Source organism: Hyperolius riggenbachi, chromosome 4 (assembly GCF_040937935.1).
Source record: "Hyperolius riggenbachi isolate aHypRig1 chromosome 4, aHypRig1.pri, whole genome shotgun sequence".
NCBI lineage: Eukaryota > Metazoa > Chordata > Amphibia > Anura > Hyperoliidae > Hyperolius > Hyperolius riggenbachi.
The window spans coordinates 478,092,053-478,108,633 of record NC_090649.1 but is presented as its reverse complement, the minus strand read 5'-3'; the positions used below and the strand labels follow the sequence as shown (position 1 = coordinate 478,108,633).

The 16,581-nt window shown below is 44.5% G+C and overlaps 1 protein-coding gene across 2 annotated transcripts in view; it reads right to left on the bottom strand.

Annotated features, from left to right (window-relative positions):
- Positions 1-16,581, bottom strand: part of CENPF (centromere protein F) — a 93,881-nt gene that overhangs the window by 61,198 nt on the left and 16,102 nt on the right. For both annotated transcript variants that reach the window (XM_068232961.1, XM_068232962.1), the window contains exons 3-4: positions 12,595-12,791; positions 8,507-8,619 (exon numbers count right to left, since the gene is read on the bottom strand). In XM_068232961.1, coding sequence (XP_068089062.1) covers positions 8,507-8,619; positions 12,595-12,791 — 310 coding nt within the window. The remainder of the gene's footprint in view (positions 1-8,506; positions 8,620-12,594; positions 12,792-16,581) is intronic.

The following is a 16,581-nucleotide window of genomic DNA, read 5'->3' as shown; positions in this document are numbered from 1 at the left end:
GCTGGAGCTGAATGGTTGCCTGAGCCTGTAGCTCCTGCTGATCTCACCCTTCTAAAGCGACTTACAGCGACCTAAAAGCCCCAATTTTCACCTAAAACATGGGTGAACACCCAGAGAACACAGAGAAGTGGCAGACTGCGAGAAGCAACCAGAAACACAGATCCACCATCCCTCGCAAGCTCTCCAGCTTTTTCTCTGAAGAAAAACAAGATGGCCGCCGCCATTACAGGCCTAACTCCAGCTATGAAGCTAACTACAGAACTCCACCACCGCTGGAACAGAGGAACCGATTTGCCCCTCTACAGACCCCCTATAGGAGAGGTGACAGAGCGGGCCACGCAGAGGAGGACAGCGGTGAAGAAGAGGACGGAGTGAAAACCGCCGACGCGGAATTCCGCGAAAGAAGTCCGCATAAGTCTATGCAAAATCCGAATTCAGGAGGAAAATCCGGAAAATCCGCAATTTTTTCCGGAAACAGCACACAAGAACCACCAGGATCCCAGGTAGGACAAAGGCCACAATCCTCCCCATACCCAGCTGACCAACCATTCACCCAACCACCCCAAAACACCATGCCAGACTCCTTAACATCCCTCAATGCCTCAGACCAGCCTGTGACACAAAGATTCTTTAGGGAGTTCATGACATCATTCTGTAAAGAGATGAAAAGCAACAATGATGATCTTAGAAGTGACTTTCACTCCCTGGTATCACATCTTTCCATCTACACTAGTGAAAATGACCAGAGGATCTCTAGATTAGAGAACAGAATAGAGGAGATGTCTATAGCCCACAATGAGCTGGTAGATGCACACACAGAGTTGGTGAAGGAAAATAACTTGATGAAGGAAAAGATAGCAGATGGGGAGGACAGAAACAGACGAAACAATATAAAAATAAGAGGGGTCCCGGAAACAGTCCAAACAGATGATCTAAAGAACTATATAATGAACATACTGAAAGTGATCTCTCCAACTTTGACTGAGAGTGAGTTGACTGTGGATCGGGCCCATAGACTGCCCAAACCTGGCCATATCCCTAAACATCTGCCAAGGGACGTTATAGCGAGAATCCACTTCTTCCATGTCAAGGAACTATTACTTAACTCGACAAGAGCTGGGAAGAAATTGCCCAGTCCGTATCAAGATCTGATTTTATACCAGGACCTCTCCAAAGCCACCCTACTTGCCAGACGAGGATTTGCACAGATAACTAACACCCTGAGACATCACAAGCTGGAATACTCCTGGGGATTTCCACCCAAGTTGATCGTCAGAGACAGTGGCATGACCCACATAATCAAAACACCACAGGAAGGAAAAGATCTTTTTGCCAAATGGGACATCCCTATCTTTGTCCCCAGAGATCAGAGGAAAGATAGACTTTATAAACCACCACTTCTACCTAAACCGTTAGCAATGGATACATCACTACCCATCACACCAGACAAGGATAAAGCTGCGGAGGCTTCAGGCACTTCTTGACTGTATGGGTGAGAAGCCATAAACTATTTTCCCCTCCACTTTTTGTCTTTTTCCGTGGACTTGTGTCCCCACTTTTTGGAAAAAGTACAACCCGGAACTTTAGTACTCTGAAGTTTTGTTGCTGTTTCCCTGATCTACACTCCAGGAAACTAATTTCTTTTTTTTCTTCCTTTTTTCTTCTTTTTTCTTATTCTGTGCTTTCCTTTTTCTCTTGCTGTTTAGCTTAATTGGACTGAACAGTAGCCTTAGTGGTTTATGTGTGGGTAAAACCGGATGCCCACATATATCCCACATGACCTGAAGTTTGATTTGTTGATGTTACTGTTTTTTTCTTGTTCCCTAATGTCTTATAGGAAATGTTCCCAACTAACTTGCTCTTTAAATCGCAGAGATAAGGTACACCACAGATGTCAACTCCAAATGGACATTTGGAAAGATCCTTCTTTTCTAAGGTCTGAAATGTATGAGTTTATTGTTTTACAATTTTATTCCACAGGTAATAACAAAAGTGAAGAACATGGCAGGTGATTGCAAGATGTTATCATTAAATGTGAGAGGCTTGAACTCTTGTAGGAAGAGGTATTTACTGCAAAAATTGGCAAAGGAAAACAAAGCTGATATTATATGCCTCCAAGAGACTCACCTAAACAAAAAAGCAGCTAAAAAATTTAAAATATACCAATACTCAACAATAATACATGCAACGCTGCAAGATAAGAAAAAAGCGGGGGTATGTATAGCCATTAAAGATACGTTGGGACTGGTGGTAAGGGAAACATTTAGCAGTGAGGATGGTAGGATGGTAGTGATTGTTGGAACAATTAATTCTAAAGAATATACTTTTGCAAATATTTATGCCCCTAATTTCCATCAGATTAAATTTATCAATAAAAAACTCCAAAAAATCTCTAATATGGCCAAAGGATATATATTTATCAATGGAGACTTTAACTCTATCGTTGACCCCCAAATTGATAGCACCTCTAAGATCAGAAGAGCACATTCGATCCTCCAACCAGCATTGCTTAGATTTGAATTATATGATGTTTGGAGGTGTACACACCCCAAAGAAAAGCAGTATACTTACTATTCACCCATCCATAAATCTTTTACCAGGATAGATTTCTGTCTCGCTGACAGGTTCTCATTACCACTAGTCTCAAATGTAGACATAGGCACCAGAGTATGGTCTGATCATGCCCCTATAACAACTAGCTTTAAACTGCAAACTACATCCCAACAACCATATATCTGGAGACTAAACAAGTTCACTTTAAATTCAGAATTTACCTCTCCCAGCATTAAGAAAGATCTACTTGAGTTCTTTCACTTTAATGATACTAAAGAAATCTCCAGAGCTACACTCTGGAATACTCATAAAGCCTTCATGAGAGGGGTAATTATGAAATACAGTGCTATATTGAGGAAGAAAATATCTGGAAAGACCAATTCATTATTAGATGAAATTAAAAGTTTGGAAAAAGAAATTTTTAACAAAGGGAAGACAAACCTAACTATGACCTTAGAGGAAAAAAGACAGGAACTGGCAGATTGTATGTTTTATCAATACGATAAATGGCAGACTATGTTGAAACAGAGTTGGTACTATGAAGGGAATAAGGCCGGAAAATCCATGGCACAAAAAATTAAGGGAAAAAGAATCTCTCAAAGGATAGTTAAGATCAAACACCCTAAGGCAGATACAGTAGTGCATCACCCCAAGGACATAGTGGATGCCCTGGCATCGTACTATGAAAACCTGTACAACCTGGAAAAAGATCCAAACACACATATACCATCAGTACAAGAAATAGACCAATATTTAGATAAAGTAGAACTCCCCACATTATCAGAATTTGAGCAGAAATCCATAGCAGTCCCATTTACACAACAAGAAATCATTTCAGCCATCAACACACTTAAAAACGATAAAGCCCCTGGCCCTGACGGCTATATTAACGACTATTATAAAAAATTTATAGATATACTAGCCAAACCACTTACGGCAATGTTTAACGAGATAGCTTTACAAGGTAGTTTTCCCCAAGAATCACTCACAGCATTGATATCTACAATACCCAAAGATGATAAAGACCCAACAGACCCCAGTAGCTATAGGCCAATATCCCTTTTAAATACCGATATAAAAATTTATGCCAAAATCATTGCCAACAGACTAGCCCCCCTTATGCCCCAATTAATACATTCTGACCAGGTAGGATTCACTAGAGGTAGATCCACCAGTGATAGCACTAGGAAAGTCTTAGCATTACTACACAAACTTAAGCTCTGTCGGACGCCTACCCTCCTCGTCTCTTTAGACGCGGAGAAGGCGTTCGACAGAGTTAACTGGCTGTATCTGTCTAGGGTGTTGACAAAATTCGGAATTCCTGCTCCCCTTCATAGGGCAATTCTGGCCTTATATACTCATCCCTCTGCCAGAGTCATGTCTTCAGGATCTCTATCTGACTCCTTTGATATCAACAATGGTACCCGTCAAGGCTGCCCACTATCTCCACTGATATTTAATTTAACATTGGAACCATTAGCCCAACAAATTAGACAAAATCCTCAAATTTATGGTATAAAATTAGACAAATCCCAAATAAAATTAAGTTTGTATGCAGATGACATCATACTATTCATACAAAAGCCTCTTGTATCACTGCCAAATGTACTCACTGATCTTGACAACTTTTCTAAAATATCATTTTATAAGGTTAATGAAAAGAAAACAGTTATTCTTCCATGTTTTGTTCCCCAAACACTCAAAGATACTCTCAAGGGACTCTGCCATTACTCATGGAACGAAAAAACACTAAAATATTTAGGTATACAAATAACCCCTACAATAGCCCAATTATTCAGAGAAAATTATACTCCCTGGCTGACCAAACTCAAATCCAAACTAGAAAATATAGCAAAATTAGAATATTCCTGGCTAGGTAGAGTTGCCGCATTTAAGATGATGTTACTACCCCAGCTTCTGTACCTATTCAGAAATCTACCCATTAGAATTCCCCAAAAATTTCTAGAAGACCTTCAAAGAATACTGAATAGATTTGTCCTTGCAAACAAAAAGTCCAGATTTTCCCACAAGATTTTAACATCACATACCTCTGATCTAGGTCTAGGTGTCCCTAAGATTGAATCTTACTATAGAGCAACTATACTAGATCAATCCAGGACAATATGGTTGGAAGATAGGGATAAACAGTGGCTCTCCATAGAGGAAGAACATCTCCCATATAGTTCATTTAAAACATTCCTAGTATCCAGACTGGTTTGGAAAGTCCAACCTAAAATTCGTAACCCAGTATCAGCCAACACCTTAAGACTATGGAAAGAGATAGTTCAGCTACACAAGGGAGATCTATTGTCTACACCAATACCTACACCATTGAATACATTATATGCAGTCCTTAGAAACATAAACCTGGAAAAATGGGAAGAACAAGGAATTAAAACAATAGAGGATTTGCTAGACAACTCTGAGATCAGGTCCTTTGACTACCTAAAAAATATGTATGGTATTCCAGTAGAAGAAAAACAAACGTATGATCTAATTCACAGATTCCTAGCAAGACATCCTTATACCCCAATCAGCTTAATACCTAAAATAAATAAATTGATCAAACCAGAAGGAGTTAATCTGAAAGGCACAGCCACTTTTTATAAAACACTACTGGATTTGAAAGAAGAGGCCCCTAAATTGCAATTGATGAGATGGCAGAGTTTCTTGGGAGTTGAAATTGATATGGAGAAATGGGAAATGACTGTTAGAAACTTGAAAAAATCGTCTCACTGTGTCGCCCATCATGAGGGATTACTCAAGATCATTTGGCAGTGGTACATGAGTCCGGAAAAAATATCAAAATTTGACATGAAAGCTTCCCCACTATGTTGGAGGAACTGTGGCTTGACGGGTACCATTGAGCATATTTTCTGGGAATGCCCTAAAATTGAGGACCTTTGGAAGGATATTGAACGTTTTCTCGGTCAGCTTCCAATGTCCCTCCAGACTATTTCTCCTGGTATGGCACTACTACACTTAGGGATTGAGGACTTGCCCTCTCAGGAAAGACTGATTTCAAACCACATCTTTATTGTGACAAGAGGCCTAACCGCCTCTAACTGGAAATCCACAGAAATACCGACAATGGGAGAAATTTTGAAAAGAGTTGAAACAAATCTGTTAGCTGAAAAAGCCTGGTCAATCAGATGTGGAACACTACAGTCTTTCCTGAACAGGGCTAGTCTATGGCCTACTGTGTTCAGGAAGTCCAAACTCCTTGAGTTTTGAGTTTTATGAGGTAACCATTCCTCTTCTCACACAAGCAGACTCAACTTCAGACTGGATTAGATTGGATCTGATATATGAGCATATACTCTGTGATACTGTACCTCATACTATAAAACCTACAAGACATATGGGACAATAGTATAGTTGTTTAATCTAGTTTAGTATAGTCTAGATTAGTTTAGTTCTGTTTAGTATATTATAACTATTTGAACTAATTTGATATTGGAGCAGTGAGCTGACTCCTCTCACATAATATTAGTGGCTCATCATATCACCAGCACTTAATGGACACCCTTAGAAATCCCTATGTGGTTGACTGCAGCCTAGGTCCACTCCCCGGAGTCTCTGTAGGGTGGTTTAAAGCCCCCATTCTCCGGGTTGAGAGGATCTTAGTCCTCAACAACCAACGCTACCACAATAGAGGCCATTAGGAATACCTTCTAATCCATTATGCTGGTATAACTTATTATTTAGTCATTTGTTAACTCTTGACCACTAGAGTAATAATGAAGGAAAAATTGGTTTCTGTTTTTATAAGGCTATTAGCCTTTAGTTTTTTACTTCTGACTATATATATCTGTAGATTTGTATGTTATACACTCACTTAACTTCTATAACTAGCGTTTAGTTTAATATTTTACTTATTTCCTAGGAGAATTATATCAAACTTGTGGTTTGATAATAATTCTGAAAGACTTCCACTACTCATTATAGACCGATTAGGCATGGTATCAGCTTTATTGTAGGTCTCTAAGTACAAAATTCGCGTATAGACATGTATGTACGCATATAGAGCATACCCATAAGTGTATATTTAACACCAATACAATCACAATAATATACAACGAGTTAATATTAATACTTTGCGCATTCTCCATCTAGCATAAAAATAAACAGCTTATTTGTATGTTTGTAATCAAGCTCTATAACAACTGTATAACCATCCTGAACTTCACTGGAACACTGGCCTACAATGCTGAAAAAGATTACGATACTTGTACTTGTACTCATATCTGTACTATGTATAACATCTACATTTGTTGTGTTTTCTATTTCGATGTACATGCCATTCAAAGCTTGTATATATATTATATGTTTTAAAAACTCCAATAAAAATTATTGAAATTGGATAAGCTCTTATACTACATGAAAGTGGTAAGATTGAACAACCAAGATTGTATGGTGTGTGTTGAGCCTAAGACAGGCAGATACGAGCGGTCCTCCATTAATTAGTGGTCCTTTGAAGCGGACCTGAACTCAGAACTTTCTCTCTGCTCTAAAAAGATAAGCAACAGCATAATAACCTTTAAAGAAAAAACATGTCTTTGTTACAGCTGATACAAATCCTGCAATAATTCTGCAGTGTGTCTACCTCCATGGAAGCAGACATAGGGTTAACATTCTGTGTTTAAAAATTAGCTGCTCTGCCAAGGCAGCCAGACACCTGAAGTATCAAATTACAACTTGTGATTAGTCACAGATGAGGGGGAATTAGACAGGCTAAACTCTCTGAATACATACAGGGTGCATTTCTTTATGTTTTCCTTCTGTTGTGCAAGAGTTCAGGTCCACTTTAATTGTCCCTCAGGCAGGGAACACACTTGACTTTCAGTTTTCCGCGCGCGTTTTTCTGCATACTTTTTCTGCACACTAAGTGTTTCCATGCAGGACAACGCGCGCGTTTTTTCACAGCAGCTGATGTAATTGATACAGAAAACTGCCAAAATCTGCAGAATTAGGATGCAGAATGTCAGTTTTTTTTCTGCGCACGAACAACACAGCAAGTGTGTACTAGCACATTGATTAACATGAGTTCTCAGTTTTTCTGTGCAGAAAACGCGTACGAAAACTGTCAAGTGTTTCCTGCCTCAGAGGAGCTCACAAACTAATCCCTACCATAGTCCTATGTCTGTGTATGTATTGTAGTCTAGGGCCAATTTTGGAGAAAGCAATTAAGTTATCTGTATGCTTTTGGGATGTTGGAGGAAACCAGTGTGCCTGGAGCAGGCTTTCTCAACCAGGGTTCCCTGGAACCCCAGGGTTCCTTGAGCACTCTGCAGGGGTTCCTTGGCATTTTGGCCTATCATGGGGGAAGTATAATAGAGCACATTATAATAGGGGGTACTGTAACAAGAAGCACTAAATTGGGGGCTCAGGAGATAGTATGAGTGGCAGTGTAATAGGGAGTAGTAAAATAAACAGCCACAAATACTTTTAAAGACCATGCCTCCTGCAAAATAAATGCAGGGGTTCCTCGAGATCCAAAAATTGTTTGCAGGGGTTCCTCGAGATCCAAAAGTTATTTGCAGGGTTCCTCCAGGGTAAAAAGGTTGAGCAAGGCTGGCCTGGAGGAACCCCACACAGACACGGAGATAGCATACAAGCTCTGTGCAGATAGTGCCCTGGCTGGGATTTGAGCTGGGGACCCATCGCTGCAAGGCGAGTGCGCTAACCACTGCGCCACCGTGCTGCCCACTATTCTAGATCAGTGTTCTCCCCAGAATTTTTTTCCAGCCGGGTGGCATGAAAAAGTAGCCGGGTGGGGCAATATGAGAGAATGCAGGGCTGGTACTTCTGTGTGCAACTCTCCTTGTAGCAGAGGAGGAGGAGAGCCGATGACAGCCGGGTGCTCATCAAAACTAGCCGGGTGGAGCGCCCGGCTAAAAGAGCCTGGAGAGAACACTGTAGAGGTTACTGAAGTACACAGAGCAGCCCTTACCAGAATGCTTCGCAGGAGTAAAGGGGGGAGGGAGGCTTTTCTGGGGCGTGCCGCACAGAGACAGGTCCATGGCAGTAAATGACTGCTGACTCCTCTCAAACTCACTCTTGTATCTAGATCAGGAAACGATAAGGAAACAATCAAAACAAGTCAAACAACTGCTGGCATCTACAGTGCTGCCCATAATTATTCAAACCCCTAAAAATCTTGACTTAAAGAGAGCCCAAGGTGGGCAAAAAAATAAAAAAATTAGTAGGCTACCTGATCCACAGGGCTGAGCGGATGAGGTAGCCGCAATAACCACCGCTACTGAGGGCCGCAAAGGCCACCTTTCACTTTGGTGACCTATAGGTCACAACGCTGCACTGAGAGACTGTCTCTCTCGTAGCGTGCAGGGAGGGGCAGGAGGTGTGGCCAGGGAGAGAGCTGCCCAATGGCAGCATAGAAAACCCTGTAGGAACTCCCTGGGCGGGCGCTTTTAACAGGGCATTCCTCTCCCCTGCGTCTACCTCCGAGCTCGGGGGCTATAGTGTGGCGGGGGGGGGGGGGGGGACAGAGGTTGGGGGTGGACATAAAGACATAAAGGCATGTCATGAGGCAGAGAACATGCCTCTGTGTCCCATCTGCTCCCTGAAGATCCACCTCGGGTTCTCTTTAAAAAAGTTACTTTTATTCAACCAGCAAGTAATTTTTGATGGGAAATGACAGACGTCTCCCAAAAGATAATAAGACGATGTACAAGAGGCATTATTGTGGAAACAACATTTCTCAGCTTTTATTGACATTTGAGCAAATAGTGTCCCGTCCAAAATTATTCACACCCTTCTCAATGATCAACAGAAAATCCTTTTTAATTCTCTGCCTGAAAGAGTTAATATTCTGCTATGCAAATGTAAATAAAAGCGGAGAAATGTTTTTATTTTTCCACAATAATGCCTCTTGTACATCGTCTTATCTTTTGGGAGACACCTATGTCATTTCCCATAAAGAAAATTACTTGCTGGTTGAATAAAAGACACTTTAAATCAAAATTTGCCAGGAATTCTCTTAGACAAGTATCTGTCTAACTCTTAGCTTTGCCTGAGGTACACTTTAATGTCAGGCTAAGTTAAAGGGAACCTTAATGACATGATGAGAGAGACAAATACTGTATGTACAGTGCCAAGCACACATACAGTGGGTTGCAAAAGTATTCAGCCCCCTTGAAGTTTTCCACATGTTGTCATATTACTGCCACAAACATGAATCAATGTTATTGGAATTCCACGTGAAAGACCAATACAAAGTGGTGTACATGTGAGAAGTGGAACGAAAATCATACATCATTCCAAACATTTTTTACAAATAAATAACTGCAAAGTGGGGTGTGCGTAATTATTCGGCCCCCTGAGTCAATACTTTGTAGAACCACCTTTTGCTGCAGTTACAGCTGCCAGTCTTTTAGGGTAAGTCTCTACCAGCTTTGCACATCTAGAGACTGAAATCCTTGCCCATTCTTCTTTGCAAAACAGCTCCAGCTCAGTCAGATTAGATGGACAGCATTTGTGAACAGCAGTTTTCAGATCTTGCCACAGATTCTCGATTGGATTTAGATCTGGACTTTGACTGGGCCATTCTAACACATGGATATGTTTTGTTTTAAACCATTCCATTGTTGCCCTGGCTTTATGTTTAGGGTCATTGTCCTGCTGGAAGGTGAACCTCCGCCCCAGTCTCAAGTCTTTTGCAGACTCCAAGAGGTTTTCTTCCAAGTTTGCCCTGTATTTGGCTCCATCCATCTTCCCATCAACTCTGACCAGCTTCCCTGTCCCTGCTGAAGAGATGCACACCCCGAGCATGATGCTGCCACCACCATATTTGACAGTGGGGATGGTGTGTTCAGAGTGATGTGCAGTGTTAGTTTTCTGCCACACATAGCATTTTGGTCAAAAAGTTCCATTTTGGTCTTATCTAACCAGAGCACCTTCTTCCACATGGTTGCTGTGTCCCCCACATGGCTTGTGGCAAACTGCAAACGGGACTTCTTATGCTTTCTGTTAACAATGCCTTTCTTCTTGCCACTCTTCCATAAAGGCCAACTTTGTACAGTGCAGGACTAATAGTTGTCCTATGGACAGATTCCCCCACCTGAGCTGTAGATCTCTGCAGCTCGTCCAGAGTCACCATGGGCCTCTTGACTGCATTTCTGATCAGCGCTCTCCTTGTTCGGCCTGTAATTTTAGGTGGACGGCCTTGTCTTGGTAGGTTTACAGTTGTGCCATACTCCTTCCATTTCTGAATGATCGCTTGAACAGTGCTCCGTGGGATGTTCAAGGCTTTGGAAATCTTTTTGTAGCCTAAGCCTGCTTTAAATTTCTCAATAACTTTATCCCTGACCTGACTTGTGTGTTCTTTGGACTTCACGGTGTTGTTGCTCCCAATATTGTCTTAGACAACCTCTGAGGCCCTCACAGAGCAGCTGTATTTGTACTGACATTAGATTGCACACAGGTGCACTCTATTTAGTCATTAGCACTCATCAGGCAATGTCTATAGGTAACTGACTGCACTTAGATCAAAGGGGGCCGAATAATTATGCACACACCACTTTGCAGTTATTTATTTGTAAAAAATGTTTGGAATCATGTATGATTTTCGTTCCACTTCTCACGTGTACACCACTTTGTGTTGATCTTTCACGTGGAATTCCAATAACATTGATTCAGGTTTGTGGCAGTAATGTGACAAAATGTGGTAAACTTCAAGGGGGCCGAATACTTTTGCAACCCACTGTATATACTGTGTTGTTTTTCATTCTCTGCCTGAAAGAGTTAATGTTCAGCTATGCAGTTTTTCTCCTATACTGACTATAGCGTCCCTCACTGACAAGGAATTACAACCATAAAACACTTTCCTAGCAGAGAACTGGGCTTCTTAGAGCAGGAAATAGATTTAAAAAAAAAAAAATGCACAGCGGCAGCCCATCAGTGATTACCACCTAAGGAGAGGGAAGGCTCTGGGTCCTATAGAGCCTTCCCGTTCCTCCTACGGTCCCCGCGTTCCACCGCTGGCTCCCCCGTTAGCCGTCTCCGACCAATGGGTTGGAGGCTGTTACCTGCCCGAGGTTTCTAAAGTCTTAGAGTGCTCCCAAAGACGGGCCACTCCACCCATCTGTGGGAGCACTCGGGCTCTTGAAGAGCAGCCTCCGCAGAGGCGCTTTTGGCGTGAAACGGCCGTAAGGCTATCTGTACCCAGCACCCACCATCTTTGCACCACCTTCCCAGCATGGTATGTCTTCACAATATATCCCTGATTGATCTTTGTGATATGTCACTCTGAAGATTTGCTTTATTGCATAACGGATATTGAATTGTACTGCACTCTGGAATAAAAGTAATAGCAGCAGTGTCGATTCTCCTTCCTTTCTCCCATCATACCTCATTGATCTGTCTTAATCAGAGCACGCTGACAACACCAAAGTTTGTGGAAGGTGTGTGTACTCTGCCGTGCCCTCCTCGCTGACGGCGCAACGTAATGCTGTAGTGCCGACTCTTTACTCTTCCAATCACAATCACTTTAAAGTGAACCTCCAGACTAAAAATCACCTCAGCAGCACTGAAAAGGCTTGGTGTTTTGTTTCACAGTTTCAGAACTTTCCCTTACCCAAGCCTCATTTTTAGCTGCATAGAAGCTAAGCTCCACCCCATCAAATAAATCTGCCCGGGCATTTTTCCCCTGATGCTGTGCAAACCATGATGGGATTTCTGATGTTGTTCTCGTTGCGCAGCTAGGAGGGGTGATCAGGACACAGGACAGCTTGAACTGTCTCATGCTCCCTGTCACCTCCTTTCGACCAAAAAAGATGGCTGTCCCGTGAAAAAGATGGCTGCCCCCATGAAATCACAAACATTTGCCTGTTCTTTTAAAACAGGGTGGGTCAGAGATTACCTAGCTATTTTTTAATTAACATAACTGATGTAACTTAGTGACAGTATGTTTGTTTAGGCTGAAGTTCCTCTTTAAATTTCACTGTTAAAAACTTATGAAACAGCATGTGTTATACAATATCCCTATAACTAATATTTACAGCCAAACACGCCCCAGCTTACTTCTTCAGCTCTGATTCCAGTTTTTCGATCTGACTCTTGCTGGCGAGTAGCTGTCCCTCCAGGAGGCTGATCTGAGTGTCCTTCATCTGCTGCTCGTGGGCCATTCTCTGCCTGGTCTTCTCCTGGCTGTCACAGCACTCTATCAGGCTCTTATTCTCTCTCTTCAACGCCGTCACTTCTCCCTTCTCACTCTCCACCTGTTCCAGCCAAAATACACAGAGCGTTACCGCCGAGTCTCACAGCGCCATATGCTTAAAGAGGAGCTGTCAGCTATACTATCTCAGAGAAAAACCAAAACACATATATAAGTAGATAAATACTTGCTCTACTTACATAACATATGTATTGCATAGTGATTTTTCTACAGAAAAAAAAAAGGGAGGGAGGGTTCAGGGGGGGGGGGGGGGGGGGGTGTTGGAAGAATTTTATCTTTTGGATTGCCTGGTTAGCAACCTTATTACTTGTTTACCAGATAAAAATAAAGAATTGATTCTTGATTTGTTGAACGACAGTTACACTTTAAAGTGTACCTGAGTTGGGGCATAACTGGCGCCCCCTCTGGCCTGATCACTCCCTTGACGTCCTCTATGGCCTCTCCGTTCGCCCGCAATCAGCCCCAGTAAGTTATCCAGTCGGTGCAGAGCGCTCCCAGCAGCGGGAGTGCGATGGAGGCCACAAATAGAGGGACTTACCGGAGCAGATTGCGGACAATGGAGAGGCGGCCGAGGATGTCGAGGGGAAGGGGATCAGGCCGGTGGGGATGGATGAAGCACCAGGTATGTATACATTTTCTCTCCTGACCCATTTCAAGTTTACTTTAGAAGTGAGATAATTGGAGAGAAAAGTGAGCCACGCCTGCAGCACAGGCACAGCGGCAGTCCATCGCTGATTACCACAAGCCACCACCGCAGCACATGCACAGCGGCAGTCCATCAGTGGTTACCACAAGCCACACCTGCAGCACATGCACAGCGGCCGTCCATCAGTGATTACCACAAGCCACAACTGCAGCACATGCACAGCAGCAGTCCATCAGCGATTACCACAAGCCACAACTGCAGCACATGCACGGCGTCAGTCCATCAGCGATTACCACAAGCCACACCTGCAGCACATGAGCAGCGGCAGTCCATCAGTGATTACCACAAGCCACAACTGCAGCACATGCACGGCGTCAGTCCATCAGTGATTACCACAAGCCACAACTGCAGCACATGCACAGCGTCAGTTTATCAGTGATTACCACAAGCCACAACTGCAGCACATGCACAGCGACAGCCCATCAGTGATTACCACAAGCCACAACTGCAGCACATGCACAGCAGCAGCCCATCAGTGATTACCACAAGCCACAGCTGCAGCACATGCACAGCGGCAGCCCATCAGTGATTACCACAAGCCACACCTGCAGCACATGCACAGCAGCAGTCCATCAGTGATTACCACAAGCCACAACTGCAGCACATGCACAGCGTCAGTCCATCAGTGATTACCACAAGCCACACCTGCAGCACATGCACAGCAGCATCCATCAGTGATTACCACAAGCCGCACCTGCAGCACATGCACAGCGGCAGCCCATCAGTGATTACCACAAGCCAGAACTGCAGCACATGCACAGCGGCAGCCCATCAGTGATTACCACAAGCCAAAACTACAGCACATGCACAGCGGCAGCCCATCAGTGATTACCACTAGCCACAGCTGCAGCACATGCACAGCGGCAGTCCATCAGGGATTGCCACAACTGCAGCACATGCACAGCGGCAGCCCATCAGTGATTACCACAAGCCGCACCTGTGGCACATGCACAGAAGCATCCATCAGTGATCACCACAAGCCACAACTGCAGCACATGCACAGCGGCAGTCCATCAGTGATTACCACAAGCTACAACTGCAGCACATGCACAGCAGCATCCATCAGTGATCACCACAAGCCACAACTGCAGCACATGCACAGCGGCAGCCCATCAGTGATTACCACTAGCCACAGCTGCAGCACATGCACAGCGGCAGTCCATCAGGGATTGCCACAACTGCAGCACATGCACAGCGGCAGCCCATCAGTGATTACCACTAGCCACAGCTGCAGCACATGCACAGTGACAGTCCATCAGTGATTACCACAAGCCACAACTGCAGCACATGCACAGCAGCAGCCCATCAGTGATTACCACAAGCCGCACCTGCAGCACATGCACAGCGGCAGTCCATCAGTGATTACCACAAGCTACAACTGCAGCACATGCACAGCAGCATCCATCAGTGATTACCACAAGCCACAACTGCAGCACATGCACAGCAGCAGCCCATCAGTGATTACCACAAGCCACAACTGCAGCACATGCACAGCGGCAACCCATCAGTGATTACCACAAGCCGCACCTGCAGCACATGCACAGCGGCAGCCCATCAGTGATTACCACAAGCCACAACTGCAGCACATGCACAGCGGCAGTCCATCAGTGATTACCACAAGCCACAACTGCAGCACATGCACAGGAGCAGCCCATCAGTGATTACCACAAGCCACACCTACAGCACATGCACAGCAGCATCCATCAGTGATCACCACAAGCCACACCTACAGCACATGCACAGCAGCAGCCCATCAGTGATCACCACAAGCCACACCTGCAGCACATGCACAGCAGCAGTCCATCAGTGATTACCACAAGCCACACCTACAGCACATGCACAGCAGCAGCCCATCAGTGATTACCACAAGCAACAGCTGCAGCACATGCACAGCAGCATCCATCAGTGATCACCACAAGCCACAGCTGCAGCACATGCACAGCAGCAGTCCATCAGTGATTACCACAAGCTACAACTGCAGCACATGCACAGCAGCATCCATCAGTGATCACCACAAGCCACAGCTGCAGCACATGCACAGCGGCAGCCCATCAGTGATTACCACAAGCCACAACTGCAGCACATGCACAGCGACAGTCCATCAGTGATTACCACAAGCCACACCTGCAGCACATGCACAGCGGCATCCCATCAGTGATTACCACACACCACAACTGCAGCACATGCACAGCAGCAGCCCATCAGTGATTACCACAAGCCACACCTGCAGCATATGCACAGCGGCAGTCCATCAGTGATTACCACAAGCTACAACTGCAGCACATGCACAGCAGCATCCATCAGTGATCACCACAAGCCACAGCTGCAGCACATGCACAGCGGCAGCCCATCAGTGATTACCACAAGCCACACCTGCAGCACATGCACAGCGGCAGTCCATCAGTGATTACCACAAGCTACAACTGCAGCACATGCACAGCGGCAGTCCATCAGTGATTACCACAAGCCACACCTGCAGCACATGCACAGCGGCAGCTCATCAGTGATTTCCACAAGCCACAACTGCAGCACATGCACAGCAGCATCCATCAGTGATTACCACAAGCCACAACTGCAGCACATGCACAGCGGCAGCCCATCAGTGATTTCCACAAGCCACAACTGCAGCACATGCACAGCAGCAGCCCATCAGTGATTACCACAAGCCACAGCTGCAGCACATGCACAGCGGCAGCCCATCAGTGATTACCACAAGCCACACCTGCAGCACATGCACAGCAGCATCCATCAGTGATTACCACAAGCCGCACCTGCAGCACATGCATAGCGGCATCCCATCAGTGATTACCACAAGCCAGAACTGCAGCACATGCACAGCGGCAGCCCATCAGTGATTACCACTAGCCACAGCTGCAGCACATGCACAGCAACAGCCCATCAGTGATTACCACAAGCCGCACCTGCAGCACATGCACAGCGGCAGTCCATCAGTGATTACCACAAGCTACAAATGCAGCACATGCACAGCAGCATCCATCAGTGATTACCACAAGCCACAACTGCAGCACATGCACAGCGGCAGCCCATCAGTGATTTCCACAAGCCACAACTGCAGCACATGCACAGCGGCAGCCCATCAGTGATTACCACAAGCCACAACTGCAGC